This window comes from Grammomys surdaster, unplaced genomic scaffold, assembly GCF_004785775.1.
Source record: "Grammomys surdaster isolate TR1022 unplaced genomic scaffold, NIH_TR_1.0 144, whole genome shotgun sequence".
In the NCBI taxonomy this organism is placed as follows: domain Eukaryota; kingdom Metazoa; phylum Chordata; class Mammalia; order Rodentia; family Muridae; genus Grammomys; species Grammomys surdaster.
This window is the reverse complement of record NW_021604602.1, coordinates 8,918,468-8,936,723: the sequence shown is the minus strand read 5'-3', so window position 1 is coordinate 8,936,723 and position 18,256 is coordinate 8,918,468. Positions and strand designations below refer to the sequence as shown.

The 18,256-nt window shown below is 47.4% G+C and overlaps 1 pseudogene and 1 gene segment (V, D, J or C); both read left to right on the top strand.

The window, feature by feature from the left end:
- The first annotated feature begins 7,561 nt into the window (after positions 1-7,561).
- LOC114618700 lies at positions 7,562-18,040 on the top strand. The segment is given in 7 exon segments: positions 7,562-7,848; positions 9,984-10,274; positions 13,758-13,814; positions 13,924-14,253; positions 14,365-14,679; positions 16,076-16,206; positions 16,719-18,040. Coding segments are annotated over 7 exon segments (1,326 nt in total).
- LOC114618805 lies at positions 9,030-9,146 on the top strand (annotated as a pseudogene).
- Positions 18,041-18,256: the final 216 nt, after the last annotated feature.

The window sequence follows — 18,256 nt, the reverse complement described above, 5'->3', positions numbered from 1 at the left end:
TCAATTTTTATCTCAATCTCTCTATAACTCTGTGTGTGCGTAGATGTGTGTTTGTGTGGGTGTGGGTGTGGGTGTGGGTGTGTACACACACACACTGTTGTTTTGGTGTTTCAAACAATAAAACTCTCTTTTAATATTTTGTATCTCAGGATGCCCATTCTGTGTAGATTAGCCCTAACACCCAGGAACAGGGCACAATGAAACAGACCAGTGAGCCATGCACACCCCTCTAACTCCCTCCGGGTCCTGGCTTCCCAGGCCTCCCTCAGTGGGACCCTCACTGCTGAGTTCCAGCCCTGATAGAGACACCAAGAGCTTAGGCACCTCCTCCACACAGGAAGATTTTTTCCCACCTGGAGGCTGCCCTGCTGCCATGTGTAGGCTATGGAGCAGGACTGATGTCCAGGGTGCATCCCAGGCTAGCAAGGCAAAGCTTCCCAGGCCAGCTGAGAAGCCTGTGTCTCTCTCTGACCTTGGGATGCTACAGATTCAGTAAAGGACATGGATCCAGCTACCTCCAGAGCTGATGCTTATTGCTTCAAGCCATGTTCAGAGAACTTCCAGATCAGACATGGACAGGGTGGGTTCTCACAAGGGCTCTTCTGGCTGGATAGGCACCTTCTCCTCCATGGGACTTCACAGGCTTTCCATCTGCGTGTACCTGTGTCCTGATCTCTTCTCATGAGCGCAAAGGCAGGCTGGAAGAGATACATCCTAGCCCTAATCATAACTTACCAGTTTATGATCCTGTCTGCACACATAGGCACAATCTGAGGTCCTAGTGGCTTCAATGTCAATTGATGAGTCTTCTGGGGACAGAATTTAGTCCACATTAGTTCTCCCTGGGGTCTCTAGAAGTTCATAACCTTCGTACATACAATGCCCTTCCCCCCATGCCAACATCCCAGAGTTTCACCTTTCCAACATTCAGCTCTATCCCAAGTCTCCTCCAAAGGTCTGCTGGCTAAGTAAGGATCAGACTGTATGGGGTTTGTTCTGAGATAGGATCCAGTCCACCTAGGCCATGGCTGCCAGGAGGAAGGGGCAGGAGACAGGCACAGAGGAGAGAGGTATACCATGATCAACTGGGCAGACTGTAAAATCCTGTAGAGAAGAAAGTTGACAGCAAGTGGGGTTTCCCTCACTTATGCCAGGGTGTCAGTTTCTAAGGAAGAGTGAGGGATTTGGAGAGAGAAGTGAAGGCTCCACAGAGCTGGAAAAGGAAAAGATTACTGGAGGAGGCCTGGTGTTTGCCATATCTGCTGTCATGGTTGACCTCAGGATTCTTCTACTGTGTTGATCAAGTGATACAAGCTCCACATCTCTATATGGCACTGTGGAAGGGCTCAGGCACAGACAGATGCTCCTGGGACATACAAAATATAGACACCTGCAGGGGAAGAAATAGGATGATTCACAACCAACGGCCTCATCAGATGCCCAAAGAGCAGGAGTCAGATGCTGGCTGGGCAGTCAGCATCTCCCAGCATTTCCCAGGTGGCATTTAGAAGCTGAGACATCTTAGGATTGTGGCCTTGGCTGTTAGACACTATCTGTTTGTGTCTGTGTAGCTGACAGTGGAGGCCAAATGAAGTAGATTCAGGACTGGTGACAGAAGGATCAGGTCAACAAAGCTGCAGCAGAGACAGAAGCCAACCTGGCCAGCCTGTGGACAGGAGGGGGTGGGGCAGGGATGATTGATGCCTGTAAGACAGAAGAGTCACAAGGGAGTCTATACCAGGAAAGGGAGTGAGTGTCCAGTGTAGCCCTAGGGCTTCAGAAGTTGCCCTCTAGAAACAGTGATCAAGGGTGTGTTCACAGAAGTTTGTTTATTGCCTTGCTTGTTCTTTGACTATTTGTGTTTATTTTCTTGCTTGTTCCTTAGCTATTTGAATCTATTGTATTGCTAGTCCCTCAACTTAGTACTGTATTGCATGTAATTAAATGGTGTAAAAGAAAAAAGGAGAAGGGGGGATGGGATAGGGGTTTCCTAGGGAGGGGAAATGGGTAAAGGGGATGCCATCTGAAATGTAAATAAATAATGTATCCAATAAAAAAAAAAGAAGTTGCTCTTTCAGAAGCAGGGGGAGGGGATGCAAAAAAGGAAGAGGTTTATGGACGGGAAACTGGGAAAGGTAATAATATTTGTAATGTAAATAAATAAAATGTTCAATTTTTTAAAAAGGAAAAAAAGGTAGTTGCTACTGCCTCCTCTCCTTCCAGACGACCACACACTGCCACCCAACATAGAACTCTGAGGACACAGAACCAACAGCCCAGCCCAACCTGGGTGTCACAGAAGAATCAGGCCCAGGCAGGCTGGACACAAAGGCTCGTGACCCTTATGCCCTGAAGGAGGTAGAGTCTTACCCACAATTTGGGGCACACAAACAGTACAGTAGCACCTGACCCAGCTGGAGCAGACACTCCTCATTTCTCTGTTTTCCCTCAGAACAATAGCTCCTTCCAGGAAACTCTGAATTTACCCCTTGGCTCCCACCTATGTCTGTTAGGCTGAAGGCCAAGCCTGTCACCTCAGTCAGACAGCATATCTGAAAGAGACTAAGCCAGGCAAGACCCCGATTCCCTTGGAACTCACACCTCGTCTTCTCACAGTTCCTAAGTACATCTGACGTTTTTGGGCCACCCCCAGCCTGCCTGGCCCTGCCACTGTCTGCTAGCTCTCTGATATCTTCCAAATACAATTCAACACCCTTCTGTGGAAGTCACTTAGCAAAGCATAAGTCCCTCAGTCCCTTGCACTGGGACCATCGATCCTGAGCAGCCAAGGTCCAAGGGATGGAACTCTGATTTCCTTCCCCAAATCCGTGTGTGCCCCTTTTAAGACTCAGCACTCACAAGCTAAGTTAGTGGCTCCTACAGATTGCATGTATGTTTTCATGGAACTCCTAGGAGCCGTGAGTCTACGGAGACGTCAGAGTGTAGAGGGAACCCTGAACTCAGATGACCTTGCTCTACAAATCTGCAGCTGAAACAGACATTGCTAGGATCCCAGGGAAGCTACTGAGCCAACGCCCAGGTCTCATAGCAATGGAGAACCTGTGGGTTTCAAACACTATAGTAGGGGATTAGCATGAGACCCTCTAGAGCAGTTGTTTTCGAACTTCCCAGTGCTGCGACCCTTTCATACAGGTCCTCATGTTGGGGTGACCCCCAAGCATAAAACTATTGCACTGCTACTTTTTAATTGAAAGTTTTCAATCACTATGAATTGTAATGTAAATATTTGCTGATATGCAGGACATCTGATATTTGGGTGGCTACCCATGGCATAGCAACCACTGTTCCAAATGGTTAAGAGGGTAACCATGGAAACAGTATGGGGATACTAGAAAGGCATCTTGATGACAGTATTGTGATACTGTCATATATGTGAATATATATATAGTTAATATGCAGGATATATGTGTGTGTGTGTGTGTGTCTGTGTGTGTGTCTGTGTGTGTGTCTGTGTGTGTCTGTGTATATACTATATATACTTATATAGTAGATAAGCAGAATAATATATACAGTTGGGATGCAGCATATATATACATATATATACCATTGATATGCAAATATATATAGTTAATATGCATCAAGATATAAAGATATTGATATTCATATAGATATAGGTATAGATAAAGATAAAGGTGTAGATAGATATAGATTAGATAGATATAGATATACATATAGATACAGATACATATAGGTCACCCTCTATTATGCATCCATCATCTGGCACTTGTTCTGCTTCTCTAAAGAACCTTGGGTACTCATCTCTGAGATGCTGGAGGAAAAAAGCCTGGTTTGGTGTCATGCACCCATGATGGCTGGACTGTATTTGTCTGTAAGTTTGTTTCAAGGGGAGACAAGTATTTTGATGGTGTCCTTTTTACTCAGGAGGAAGCTCTGGGTAACAAGAATGACCTGGAGAAAAGTCTCCCTCTAACACAGGCATGTCTTCCATCAGTTCTCTGCCTACTGCAATGCGTTTGTCCTCTTCGGATTCAGGAACAAAGAACAGGTTCATTCTGGAACATAGTTGGCCAGTGTCACACTTATCTTGCATGTACACATAGTTGCTAATCCACACCTCACCCTGGTAAGAAAGTTCCTTAGAGGTCAGTGGCCTGCTGTGTCTATATAAGTAACCAAGAATCTGATCGACTAACAAGCATGGAATGTCGAAGTTTCCAAGGCTCGGGTTTCATGGAGAGATGGATATTCATGGTCATTGCATAGAAGAGAATGCAGACTTATGATATCAGAGGGCACAGAGTCCAGAAGGCAGGATAGCCTAGGTATCACACAGATAAGCAGAATGGATGAGATTTTAAGTGGACTAGAAAGTCATGATACTCAAGAACCCCTAGGATCCCTGCACAGGCATGTTCTTATAATTAAAAGGGATCGTCTGTTTCCACTACACCATTATAGAAAACATACACTTCACTTGTTGGGCAAGGTGTTGAGATGGACCAAGGGCCAGGGCACTTTAATTCTTTGGATGAACCAGAGACAGATCAGGTTCCATAGGAGCCCATCAGAGGGTGTGGAGACCAGGGGAAAATCAGAGCTGTCCAATACAGGGATAGAATGGGGTATAACGAGGGAACATCGTGGTGTAACAGAGGGTTACATGAAGACAGTGTGTGGGCAGTGTGTAGACAATGAGAAGAACTTGGAGGACAGCATCTGTGGTATGGGAAAGTGTAGGAAACTGTGAAAACATTGCAAAGACTTCATGAGAAAGACACATGAGTGTTGAAGACAGCACGTGGTAGCAAAGAAAGCACTGTGAGAAACAAACAGTGTAGTGGGGAATTAGCATGAGACACTCTAGAACAATGGTTCTTGATCTTCCCAGTGCTGTGTCCTTTAATACAGTTCCTCATGTCATGGTGACCCCCAACCATTAAATTATTTCATTGCTACTTCATAACTGTAAGTGTGCTATCAATATAAATTGTAATGGAAATATCTGATATGCAGAATATCTGATATTCAGGGTGGCTACCCACCCCATAAAAACTACTGTTCTAAGTGGTTATGAGGGTCTTGTGAGAACTGTATAGGGACACTAGAAAGGCAGGAAGATGACAGTATTGTGACAGCATTGCGATGGTGTGTGGTCTTGTGAGGATAGGGTGGGGACAGCAGAGTGAAGAACATAGGACAGCATGGGACATGATCTAAACATGTGGGAACAGAAGGAGAACAGTGCATCAGGAATCCAACAAACCAGGCAGAGTGTGACAGAGGCGTTGTAGCACACACACTGAGCATGAAGAAGCTGATGAAGATGGTGATGGCCGTCTAAAGCCCGTCCATGTCCCCGTTGTGGGCCTCAGCACAGGTCTTGTCCAGTTCCAGGCCTACACAGACAGGGCAGTCAGTCTTTGTCCCAACAAGGGCTGAGGCAATTCCCTGAGTGCCAGGTGGATCAGCAGGAAGGCCCAGGAGAATGTACCCACTGGGTTGGACCAGTAGACTCTCTGGAGCCAGCTTTCTGCCCTCTCTAGAAATGCACTCCACAATCTCCCAACTGTTCCAGTCCAAATTCTGGACTCATCCAGACACACTGGACCTGATGGTAATCTGGACTCTGTAGGAATCCTTCCTGTCTGCTCCACTCGTCAGATCTGAGGCTGTCTGGGCTGAATCAGGGCCTGTGAACTCTGACCCTCTCCCAGAAAGCCAGTGTACTGGTATAGCCTTGCCTAGTTGTGCCTGGCTTTCAGAGGAACACACTGGGAGTGAGTCAGGCCACTCAGCTATGTGGGAAAGGGATTGTCATCTCTATGAGCTGGAAATATGGTTCTGAAGGTCCAGGGGCAGACTGACATGAGAAAGCATGTTTTGCGGGACTGATAAGGAACCACTGAATCCTGTGGCACTTGTGTGTGTCTCCCTCAGCTGAGCCATGTGTAAGGAAGAGCCTCAGAGAGGGCCTGCTGCCTTGCTGGGTCTGAGTTCAGTACAGGGAGCTCCTATGAGGTCTCAGTGTGGAAGGCTTGTGTCTGTGTTCATACACACTAGTGTACAAGTCTGTGTAAGTGACATGTGGGCTGACTGGTGGATATCAGGCAGGTTCTAAAGACTATGAATTCTGCATTCATGTGTCTTCAAGATATGAGACATAGGCATCCAGCCTAGAAAACTAGTCTCAAGGAGGAGGGTTATGGGCAATGATGGACAGACAGAAACTTCAGTGCTTTGACCTGAAGTTCCCTCCCTAGGCACAATTGCTCATCCTGGTTGATTTAGGGAAAAAAATGGCATAAGCCTGACCTCCACTGGACCATACCTCTACTGAACATCCTCTCATCAATGTTCCTGTACATCTTGGTACTACTGGACAGATGGGTCACATTGCAGGTAGGAGCATGGCTGGTCCAGATGCTGGCAGGCGTTATCACTGAGCTTCTCAAAGAGTGCAGCTTGACCTACGAGACAGATATTGAGTTGCACTTGCCACTGCTCAAAGCTTCGGACTTCGAACATATGGTTTCTGGCTCAGGGAAGTAGGCATGATCAAACAACCCAGTGGCCATGGAAACAAGGGGATACATGGACAGGGCCATGGTTCTGGCTGCAAAAGGGGGATGTGAGCATACTGCCCAGCCTAGAGAAATCCTTTTCTCCACGTAGCCCTCGGTCATCTAGGAATACACGTACCCTACTCTTCATGAACTTAGACTGTCTCTATTCCCTCCAACCACAGTCCCAACTCTAGTCCCACAACCTTGCTTTACACCCCATCCTTGCCCTGCCAGCATCTGATCTGGTCCCAATGGGTTCCTTTCTTCCAATCTATAAGGTTAACTACCCTGAATGTTCCAACTGTTCTCAGTTCCTGTGAGACCCCAGGATGAGAATTGTGGACCATGACCCCAGAAATTAAACTCACGTAATTCCAGCCCCCAGAGACCCTCCCTGTACATACTATCTCTCAGTTTAGCAAAGTGCCACTCATGGAGCCCTGCCCAGCTTCTCTCTGCAGTCATCTGACACACCGTTGGTAAGCACGGCCAGAAGTCAGATGCCTTTCCCTTCTCCACCTGACTTCCACTCTGCACTCTCACATCTGACTTCACTTTCCTCCTTGAGCCACAGACACTTCTGGGCTCTAGAGAGATAGCAACACTGGAGAGGGAATGGCAGAGGTTGCCACCCAGGCTGTGGGTAGGTCAGATCTGAGAGAAAGTCTTCTCCAGATAAGGGGTCAAGAGAATGGACAGAATCACTCAGCACCAGACAACCCAGGACCACTGGGTTGTGACAGATAGGCTTCACATCTTCTTCTATGGGTCTCAAGAGGACCACCTCACCCAGACCTACATGAGGTAACCTTGACCACGTCTGGACTCCCCCTGGTCTCCTTCTACCTCAAACACTGAAACCAACATAAGAAAGAGGAACTTCAGGAAGAGTCCCGTGTCGCCCAGTTTCAATCCTGTTCTTAGTCTGTACTGGGTTGGGAGAACTGTCGTGTTCACACAACTGGGGCAAGGACTGTGAATTCTGGAAGGATGAAACAGAGCTAAGAGCTGAGCTGTTTAGAAGCCCAGTGCCAAAGCAAAAAGAGCAGCACTTCTCCACTTCTGAGTGTGGTCAGCAGAGAAGCTTGAGAAAGTCACAGACTAGGGAGAGTCGTGCACCTTTCCAGACCTAACAGACAGCAGGTCACAGGAGCATGGGAAGGAGCTGACAGATCAGCTCCAGGTATGACTGTCACAGAGAAAAGATGCCTACCTTCAGCATGGTACCAACTAGGCAGACTCCAGAATATCCATGGACAGAAGCACAGACCACTAGAGCTGCGCCCACCGATGGACAACCAGAGTAAGCCTCAAGGACTTTATGGGATACACCCCGAAACCTAAGGGTCTGGCCTGGCCTAGAGGCTTGAGGACCCAAAAAAGCCCACCCAGCAGGCAAAAGAAACTCCAGAGGAGCAAGGGGAGGGCAGAGGCCTACAGAACTGAGAGAGTGGGTAAAGAGGGACTAGGGAAGGTTCATCTGGGAAGGATGATACACCAACTAGAGAGACCTAGTGTAAGAATGGATGCCCTGGCGCTCAGAGACCAGGCCCTGTCTTGGATAGGAGATTCCAGGAATGAAGCTGAAAGAAGGTAAATATCTCAAGAAAAAGTCTACCAGAGGAACAGTGGGGACCAGGGAGTACAGATGCAGGTGGGGACCAGGCAGTACATCTGTACATAAGGACCAGGCAGTACAGCTGCAGGTAACCTGGAACTGGTGGAGACACAGGAAACAAGGTAAAGAGCTATAAAGGGACAAAGGTCTGGTGCAGGCAAGGTTAATAGGGGTCCAAGGCACACCAGGAACTACAAACAGCTTTACAGGAATTCTAGAGCACAAAGGAGTTGGGAAGACAGGCTGAGCATCTGTAAGGATACTGTGGCAGTTGTCACAGTTTCAGTGTCAGAGCTGCCCTAGGGACTTAGGGGATACTTCTGAGCAGTTATGGGGAAGCTAGGGATAGTAGGAATGTGGGGGACCATTCTGAGCAGCTATGGGTGAGTAGATGTATGTGAGAATTTGAGGTATCAGTGCTATCAGCTGTGGGGGAGCTGGGCCAGGTAAGAATGTGAAGGAACAGTCTTAGCAGCTATGTAGGAACTGAGGCAAGAAAGGATGTGAGGCACTGGTCCTAGCAGTTATGGTAGAGCTGCAGGGAGGAACATGGCGGACCAGTCCTAGGATTTATGGGGAAGCAGGGTATGGTAGGAATGTGCAGGACCAGTCCTAACTGCTATGATTGAGCTGGAGCCACTGGGATTATGAGGGACCAGTCCTAGGAGCTATGGGGTAGCTGGTGACGGTAGGATTGTGAGGGAAGATAAGGCATGAGGTGAAACTTCCTATGACAGCATGGAGCAGCCTTAATGGGCCACAGAAGAGTGCTGGGATAACTATCAGAATTTGAGCAGGGGGTTGTGAAAGGAAGGGCACAGGAGAGGTAGAAAGACCAGAAAGGCCCTTGGAGTAAGAATGAATCGAGCATTGGTGTGTGCTTTTGTTCAGTGAAAGCAAAGGCAGACAAAATAGGTGAGAAAAAATCTTTTGCAAATTAGAACTCACTGATCAATATGACTTTTGATACTGACAAGAAAAATGTGCTATTAAAAATAAAAAAAGAATGAAACAGAGTCAAATGGATGGAGAATTAGATGTCTTCCTGAAGAATGCTGCATAAACTCCTATTTCAAGGGCTACTGGCAAGAGAGAGGCAATTTTCTGGGGCCTGGCAACATTAGCACCATCAGAGAGGAGCCAGGGTAGTGTGATGAATGAGGTAGGGAGAGTAGGTGGCTGAGTTCACCAGGTTCTCAACAGGAGGACTGAGCTGCCTAGAAAAAGGAACAGATAGTGGCACCTATGTCAAGACAGAAAGGCTGCCCTAGAGCAGGAGGTGTAGGATTGGGGGTTATTGGTGACCCTGATGAAGCAAGGAGCAAGGTTCAAGGAGAGCTAAAGGCATGCATAGGGACCTAGAACACAGATTTGGGGGCCAGAGCTTGCATAAGGGCAGTAAACAGAATATGGGCTTCTGAAGGGCCTCATCACTGAAAGATCTGGGTTCATGGGCTGGAGAGATGGCTAAGTGGTTAAAAGCACTAGGTGCTCTTCCAGAGGACCCAGGTTCAGTTCTAACAACCACACAGCATCTTATAACTCCCCATAAGAAACTCCAGTTTCTGGGTATTCAACACCCTCTTCTCACTGCACAGGCATCAGGCACGCACATAGTGCACATATTCATGCATCTAAAATAAAATATCAAAAGCAAATTAAGGTTACGGTGCAGGGTCTAGAAGTGGAAGCTGTTGACTCTACTTGTCCCAGAACAACTTGAGAAGATGCAGTCTTTAGAGCAAAGCTTAGACGAGGGCATCGCCAAGTATCTGAGACCACCCATGTCAAAAAAGCTCACACTTCCTTCTCTCTTGCAGCCAAAACAACACCCCCATCTGTCTATCCACTGGCCCCTGTATGTGGTGATACATCTGGATCCTTAGTGACTCTGGGATGCCTGGTCAAAGGCTATTTCCCTGAGCCAGTGGCCGTGACCTGGAACTCTGGTGCCCTGTCCAATGGTGTGCACACCTTCCCAGCTGTCCTGCAGTCTGGACTCTACTCCCTCAGCAGCTCAGTGACTGTATCCTCCAGCACCTGGCCCAGCCAGACTGTCACCTGCAACATCGTCCACCCGGCCAGCAGCACCAAGGTGGACAAGACCATTGGTGAGAGGACATCCAGGGGAGAAGGGGTTCACTAGAGCTGAAGGTCAGCCATTAGCCTGCCTAAACTGACCAGGCTGGGCAGCCATCATGAGGGAGGGGGCCTTAGCCCAGGATAGGAGATACTGTCTCTGCCTCCCTCCTGGATGCATCTACCTCTGGCCACCCACCCCCTATGACATGATCCTCTAGCATTGATGTCAGGAGCCATAATAGGACAAACTAATAATTAGCAATTGATCACCCTGAAATGCTTGCCTTGGATTATTATATAATCTGCGACAAGTGTGCCCCATCAGCAAGGCTGTGGCTGGACATATTTTAGGAAAGATCCTACTATTAATATGCTTTTCCTATTATTATTATTTTTATTATTATTATTATTATTATTATTATTATTAAACATATGTAGCAATCACTAAGCAATAGCACACCCCTTTGGAGCAGATCTCTGCAGACCCACAAAGATGTACCTTCTTGTTGTGATGCTATATAGACAAATAGACAACTTCTTAAGCCTTAATGATGATCCTATAAGAATTCCTAAAATTATATCAATGATTATTTAGCTCTTTTTATAGTGGGACTGGTATTACGTCCCTTCCTGATAGTCAAGGCTGCAGTGAGAACTCTGCCAGTCTCCCAAGTGTCATCAGTTAACAGCACTTAGATAGTAACCAGACTCTCTCCTGCTCAGAGCACATTCCAAGGTGGTTGTAAAATAATTAACCAAAGGTCACTCAAAGGGAACTCACGATTTATTATAGGTGCTAGGACAGAAGATAAAATATTGCTTGGGTTTATCTATACAAAACTTCACTAATTTCTTAGTTATAGTTTTAAACCTTCGGTGAACCTGTGAAGCTAGACAGGTGATGGATGCTTAGCCAGATAATTACTCCTAATGGTTATGCATGTAAACATTCTCTGTTGTAAACTTCTGTTTCAACTTATGGTTTGAATTTTGGTGTGAACTTGTGATGAACTTGGAAACATGTGATCAGGTACTCTGAATGATGTAGAAGAAAAAGGGACGTTAGTTAGCGGTCTCTTCACTTTCTCTCTCTCACTTCCTCTCTCTCTCTGTCTCTCTGTCTCTCTCTGTCTCTCTCTCTCTCTCTCCCTCTCTCTCTCTCTCTCTCTCTCTCTCTCTCTCTCTCTCTCTCTCTCTCTCTCCGTCTCCCTTCCTCACATCTCTTCTCTTTTTCTTCTTTCTTCCCTGCTTAGAATCTCTCCACTTAGAATTTTTCGTTTGTTAGAATTTTTTCCCTTTCCTCACTTAGGACCTTTCCACCTTGTCTCTTAAATAGCTTTCATAGGAAACTTTTTACACTTAGTAATAAAGTACAATAACTGCTTTAAGTGTCTTTTCTTCCTGCCACCTCAAACCAACAGACCTAAGTTAGAGTCTGGCAGCGCCTGCAGAGACAGATCAAAGGCATTGCCTAATCCTCTGCTGTCCCTGGGCTGAGGTGCTAGTGGCCAGAAACTGCAGTTTCTGGCCTCAGAGGATCAAACAGATAGCAGGTCGGCTACAGTAGACTAGTAAGTAAACTTAAGTAAAGTAGAGAAGTAAACCTTTTTATACAGCAACCTTAAATATCTCGTAAGACCAAAGTCTTACCGCGAATCTCTTTTTTTTTTTTAAACTTTACTATTGTTTTGGGTTTTTTCTCTTTTTTTATAATTTATTTTTCCCAAATCATAATTCATTCACACAGGGGTTATAAACACAGAAAAGTAGGATGTAGGGAAGGGAATGGGACTGGAGTGTGGGTGTTCAGGGGGAATACAGATATCTTCAGAACCGGGTATTGGTTGGGTGAAGGTTCAGGGGACAAGTCACTATGACTCTGCCTATGACTCACTTGTCCTTATCTAAGTTGGTATTGTCTGCCAAGGCTACCTATTTACAAGGTCTATGACTACTCAGGCTTGTAAATTTCCACAAAAGCTGCCTGTTGACATTAGCTTATAGCCATCTGTTTCAATGTTTCTCCATTGAGACCCAAGACTTGGTGTTAGTATACATGTATGAGAGGCCTATTGCTGATTTTAGGCCTATGGCTGATTTTAGGCCTTCAGTGTGTAAGCAGGGCTGCCCCTGACATCTCCTCCCTTCTCTAAGTATAGAAGGGCTGTGGCAATTCTAAACTTACAAAGGTGGGGATAGAGGCCTGACCTCCAGTATTTGAAGGGGACCTTGTAATGGCTCCGGTCCCCCTGTCGTTGTCCAGTGAGGCATGAGGGCCATACCCGTCCTGATGTCTTTTTCCTGGAGAGGGGATACTTTTGACATCAACCCCTATGCAGTCAGGCTTGTCCCTCAGGGAACCCAGATAGATATTTTTATCTTTTATTTATATTCCCTTGCAGTGCGTAGCCTTGCAGCCTAAGCTAGAATTTAGATCGCCTGTCAGAGGGGGTTCTGGGTGGCCCCTCTCTGCTTGGTCTAGGGGCGGAAGTTCCCTCTTTTAGGTTGAGTGGAGATGGGTTTTGGAAACACCCTGTATAAAGTAACAACTTCATCTTGAGTCTCGTGGTCCTCCATAGCTAACTTATGATAATATATCTGAGTAGGTTTTGCTACCAAATTATTTATCTGTTGTATCACAGAGTTAGTCCGCTTATTTGAGGGCCAGGGACCAGCAGAAAAAAGCAAAAGGAACGCAAGTAATGGTCCCAAGATAGGAAGAAATAGGGTTAACAACATTGGAGAGGCTGGAAACCAATTCTTGTACCAGCATTCATCTGTCTCTTTCTCTCTCTGATCTTTCTTAGGGCCTTCACTGACCTATTTCATGCTCCCTTTAACCCTCCTTGACTTGTTTATGTAAAGGCAGCCTTCTTCTTTAAGGGCTGTACACAGTCAAGAGCTGTACACAGCCTTTTCTATTGTAATAGAGTAAATCAAGTCCAATAAGGATCTTTGCGATTTTAGGAGGTCTCTTCAGACAGCGAAATGAGGGATTTCTTCAGATTAGTGATGTCAATCTCTAGCTGTTTGATGGTCTTGTCAGTGGCCCTTCAAAGGTCTGAGTAGTATAAGTTCGGAGGCCAGCATCTGGATTAGAACTTCTAACAGCAGACATCACGGGTGATTCATTTTTACCTGGGATGCTGCCTGAGTTAAAGCTCCTGGGAGTCCCTCTTTCTCTTGGTTTTCTGGGGTTGGGTACGGAGCTGCTGCCTGTGACCTGCTCTATGCTTGGGCCCCCGAATCTCTTAAGACCAAGTCTTACCCCCGCCGCCGACGCTCTTCCAATTCCTATTTCCCTCGGCTGCCTCAAGAAGAACCAACCGGAGGAGAAGAAAGAAGATCATCTTCCCGGCCCACCATGCCTGGGCTGGCTCATGGCAGATAGATGTCTGTGTCATTTCCAGGATCATACTGGACTAAGCCCATACAAAGGTGGAAGTCCCCTCTCCATGGCTTGGTGCCTTCTCTCCTGCAAACCCTAGTAACATCTACCTTTCATTCTACAGAACACAGAGGCCCAGGTCCAGTCAAACCCACATGTCCTACATGTCCCAAATGCCCAGGTATGTCACTAGAACCATGCTCCAGCCCCAGGAGGTTGGCAAGTGCTGTGAACACCCCTGAACTGGAGGGTGAGCCATGGACTGACCCATTTCCATCTCTCCTCCTCAGTTATTGAAATCCCTGGTGGACCATCCGTCTATATCTTCCCCCCAAAGCCCAAGGATATACTCATGATCTCCCAGAATGCCAAAGTCACATGTGTGGTGGTGGACATGACCGAGGATGAGGCAGATGTTCAGTTCAGCTGGTTTGTGGACAACGTAGAAGTACACACAGCTCAGATGCAGCCCCGTGAGGAGCAGTACAACAGCACCTTCCGGGTGGTCAGTGCCCTCCCCATTGAGCACCGGGACTGGATGGCCGGCAAGGAGTTCAAATGCAAGGTCACCAACAAAGTCCTCCCAGGCCCTGTTGAGAGAACCATCTCAAAACCCACAGGTGGGAGCTGTAGCCCAACTGCATGAGGGCTGGGATGGGATACGAATAAATGCCTGTGTGGAGAGACGTCCATTTTAACCATGACCTCCGTGTCTGCTTCTAACACCACAGGGCTAGTCAGAGCACCACAGGTATATGTCTTGCCGCCACCAGCAGAGCAGATGGCCAAGAAAGAGGTCAGTATTACCTGCATGATCACAGGCTTCCTCCCTGAGGACATCGATGTGGAGTGGACCAGAAACGGGCATGTGGAGCAGAACTACAAGAACACCCCACCAGTCCTGGACTCTGACGGTTCTTACTTCTTATACAGCAAGCTCAATGTGCCAAAGAGCAAATGGGACCAAGGATATGCTTACATCTGCTCAGTGGTACACATGGGCCTGCACAATCACCACATGATGAAGAACATCTCCCAGTCTCTAGGTAAATGAGCTCAGCACCCAGAAAGCTCTCAGGTCCTAAGGGATACTGTAACCCATCTCCACCCTTCCCTTGTATAAATAAAGCACCCAGCACTGCCCTGGGACCCTGTAAAACTGTCCTGGTTCTGCACAAGATATAGAGCCTACGTAGGTCATGGGCTGTGAGGTCTAGCCAGGGTTTGAGGACAGGGTTGTCTTTAGGAAGAGAAGGAGGTTTCTTCACTGGCAGACTCAGAGCTCGGGAGTCATCTTGGCCTGGAGTGTCGGGGTTTAGCTTTAGACAGTGCCTTTTCATTGCCTTCCCACTCACCAGTGGCTGCTACACAGAGAGATAATCCTATGGAACCTCCAAGGGAAGAAGCACACAAACTCTACCTCCTTCAATCTGTTCCTGTCCCCCTACCTTATTTCTTTACCTACAGGTTTCTCTAAGTCTATTGTAGACACACATATAGCTAGGGTCATGCCAGAGACCCTTGCCATTCCTACACTCCACTCAGGCAGCTTTGCATGGATTAGGATTGCACACACATACGGACTTCACACACTCATTCCTGTGCAATGTGAGACAGAGGCACATGACACTTGCTGCCCCAAAGAGTGGACTAGTAGATAGCCACATACATGCTGAACCCGGAACCATTCAAATTAGCCTACTGAACATCATCCAGTCCGTATAGCACATGTATCCATGTTCACGTGTGCACACACACATTTGACACACTCGGACCCTGCCTGTGTGCCATACACAGTACCTACATCCAGCAATGTATCAGGATACCCACAACCACCATTTTGATGCCCACATTTCTGCCATCACAATCGGACAGAGTTCTCTTCTTCTGAGACCCACTGCATTCAATGTTCAACACAAGTCCGCTGAAACCTGATCCATCTCTGGCATCTCAGGGTAATGTTTCAACCCCACATGAATTATACAACTCATACACAAAATGATCTGAATCACTTCACATTGGAATTTTCTCAAGTTCAGGCAAGACCAGCCACAGGCTCTGCTGGTGACTGGGGAACAGGAAAAGGGTCAGGCCAGCTGTATAGCCACTGTCTACTAGGGTCACAGGCTCTGCTTTCCCTTCACCTTCTCCTGTACAAAGGGAATGAAGGATGAGGCAAACAGAGAGGGCCCAGGCACAATCCAGGCCACTGTGAGGTCCACTGTGTCTGGCAAACCCTAAGGACTTGTCAGAGTCAATTGGAGGACACTGAGACTGATGTCCCAGAGGAAAAGGAAAGGAAAGTAGGCCCCAGGGAGTGTCTGCTGGCCCACCCCAGATGGAGCTTTCTCCTCTGACCCCATGCAGACTCACTTGCCACACAGGGAATCTCTGCTAGCCTCAACCATGTGGAGACAAACACTGACTATCCTCTCTGTCCAGGGCTGGAACTGGAGGAGACCTGTGTTGATGCCCAGGAAGGGGAGCTGGATGGGCTCTGGACAACCATCACCATCTTCATCAGCCTCTTCCTGCTCAGTGTGTGCTACAGCGCCTCTGTCACACTCTTCAAGGTTGGCACTGTCCCCACCATCTGCCGTGATGTCGGCGCTGACACCATCATGTCCTCACACTACTCCCCTGATGTAGTAGGATATCCCCTTGCTATCTCCACTCTGTCCCACACCCCATTCTCACCATTCCCTGAGCTGTCCCACATTGCTCTGTGACTCCCCATGGCATCCCATACTGTATACCCTTCTTCTCTCGTGCACTCCTGTGTGATCCTCATATGGTCTTAAGAAAACTCCTGGCATTCCACACTATCCTTCATGAGGTCCATGATATCTACGACACGACCCCCTGTGTGTCCCCTTCAGCCTCACCATGGCCCAAGGTATTCTTTGAGCTCTCCACATACCGTCTCCACCTCAACTCACACAATGTCACCAACCTGACCTCTTGCCAGCCCCAGTCTCTTACCTTTATGAAAGGAACTACAGAAGAGACAGGCCTCTGTCTTGCCCACAGGATTGAAGGGCCTGAATAAGGGTGTGGTTTCTGACTTACTCTCACCTCCCCACAGGTAAAGTGGATCTCCTCCTCAGTGGTGGAGCTCAAGCAGAAAATCTCCCCTGACTACAGAAACATGATTGGGCAGGGGGCCTAGGCCTCTTCCTTTGAGATCAGCACAGCTTCCTAGGCCCTGCTGTACTGCATCCATCCTACTGTGTAGCCTAGCATGGAGGCCACACTGCCATCTGACATCACCACCGTCCAGCCCTATGACACTCTGATCCAGAACTCTACAATGTCTACTTTTTGGAGGACCATGTGGACAGCTTTACCACAGACCCAAACAAAACTTCCTCAGCAGTTTCCACATAACTAAGAGATCACGGCCAGAAGACCCATCTCCATTCAAACACGCAACAGGGGATCTAAGACCTCAGAATGTTTGCCTAAGAAGAGCTGGGAATCCATGTTGCCTGAGTCCAGTTGTGTGGGAATCAGACCTGGAGTGTCCTTACCCACACATTTTCCTCAGAAATGGATATTCTCAGAGAGGGCAATGTTTTCAGATCCTTGAGAGAAGACATCTGCTAGGAAGACCAGGATCACCTCAGCCCAGTGGGTCATTCTGGTAGCCTTCGCACCAGCTGTACGTGGCCAGCTTCCTTCCTGGTACTTCTGTCATTCCTGGGCTGAGGAAAGGCTCTGTGTTCCTCAAACTGTGTTGACAAGCCTCCTTAAGCTAAGGCTCCATGTGCAGTCTTCTCTCCCTGCTACCCACTCTACATGCTTGATTTCAGATGCATGATTCAATCCACCAACACTGTTGACCACACAACCTCAAGACAAAGCCACTGCCACCTCCACAGACACTCTATCCACACTCTGTGGAGGGAGAAGGATTGCTTTGTGTAGCCTCATCAAAGCTCTAGCAGGGAAAAGTGCATAGATCACAGTATTGTGTGTGTGACTAGGAAGGAAAACCTCTAGGAGAGGGCTCTAGTGAGAAGATTCCTGTTGGGCTCAAAAAATGGGTCAGGGCAGGAACAATGGGGGAGAGGTGTGAACAGATCTTTAGTAGAAAGCCACAGTGCTGCAGCTCTGCCCTGCAGGCCTGGGGTCCAGACTGGACCACCTACAGCAGAAAACATCATTTGCAATGGACATCTAGGAGAACTGACCTGGAATACCAGGGCTTCTGTTCCCAATGGAGAATAGCCCTGTATCTATTTCTCCATTACCTCTCATGGCCAGTAAGAAGCCAGAGTCTCCAGACAGAAAGAAAGAGTGTGCACCTGGTTTTCTATGACTGATAGGAAATGCTTAGACAAATTGGACTTTTAACAGCTTGTTCTAGAGACCATGAATATCTTTAAAGCTCTCGCTCTCTCTCTCTCTCTCTCTCTCTCTCTCTCTCTCTCTCTCTGTGTGTGTGTGTGTGTGTGTGTGTGTGTGTGTGTGTGTGTGTGTACACTCAAACACACTGTTGTTTTGGAGTTTTAAACAATAAAATTTTCTTTTAATATTTTGTATCTCAGGATGCCCATTCTGTGTGGATTAGCCCTAACACCCAGGAACAGGGCACAATGAAACAGACCAGTGAGCCATGCA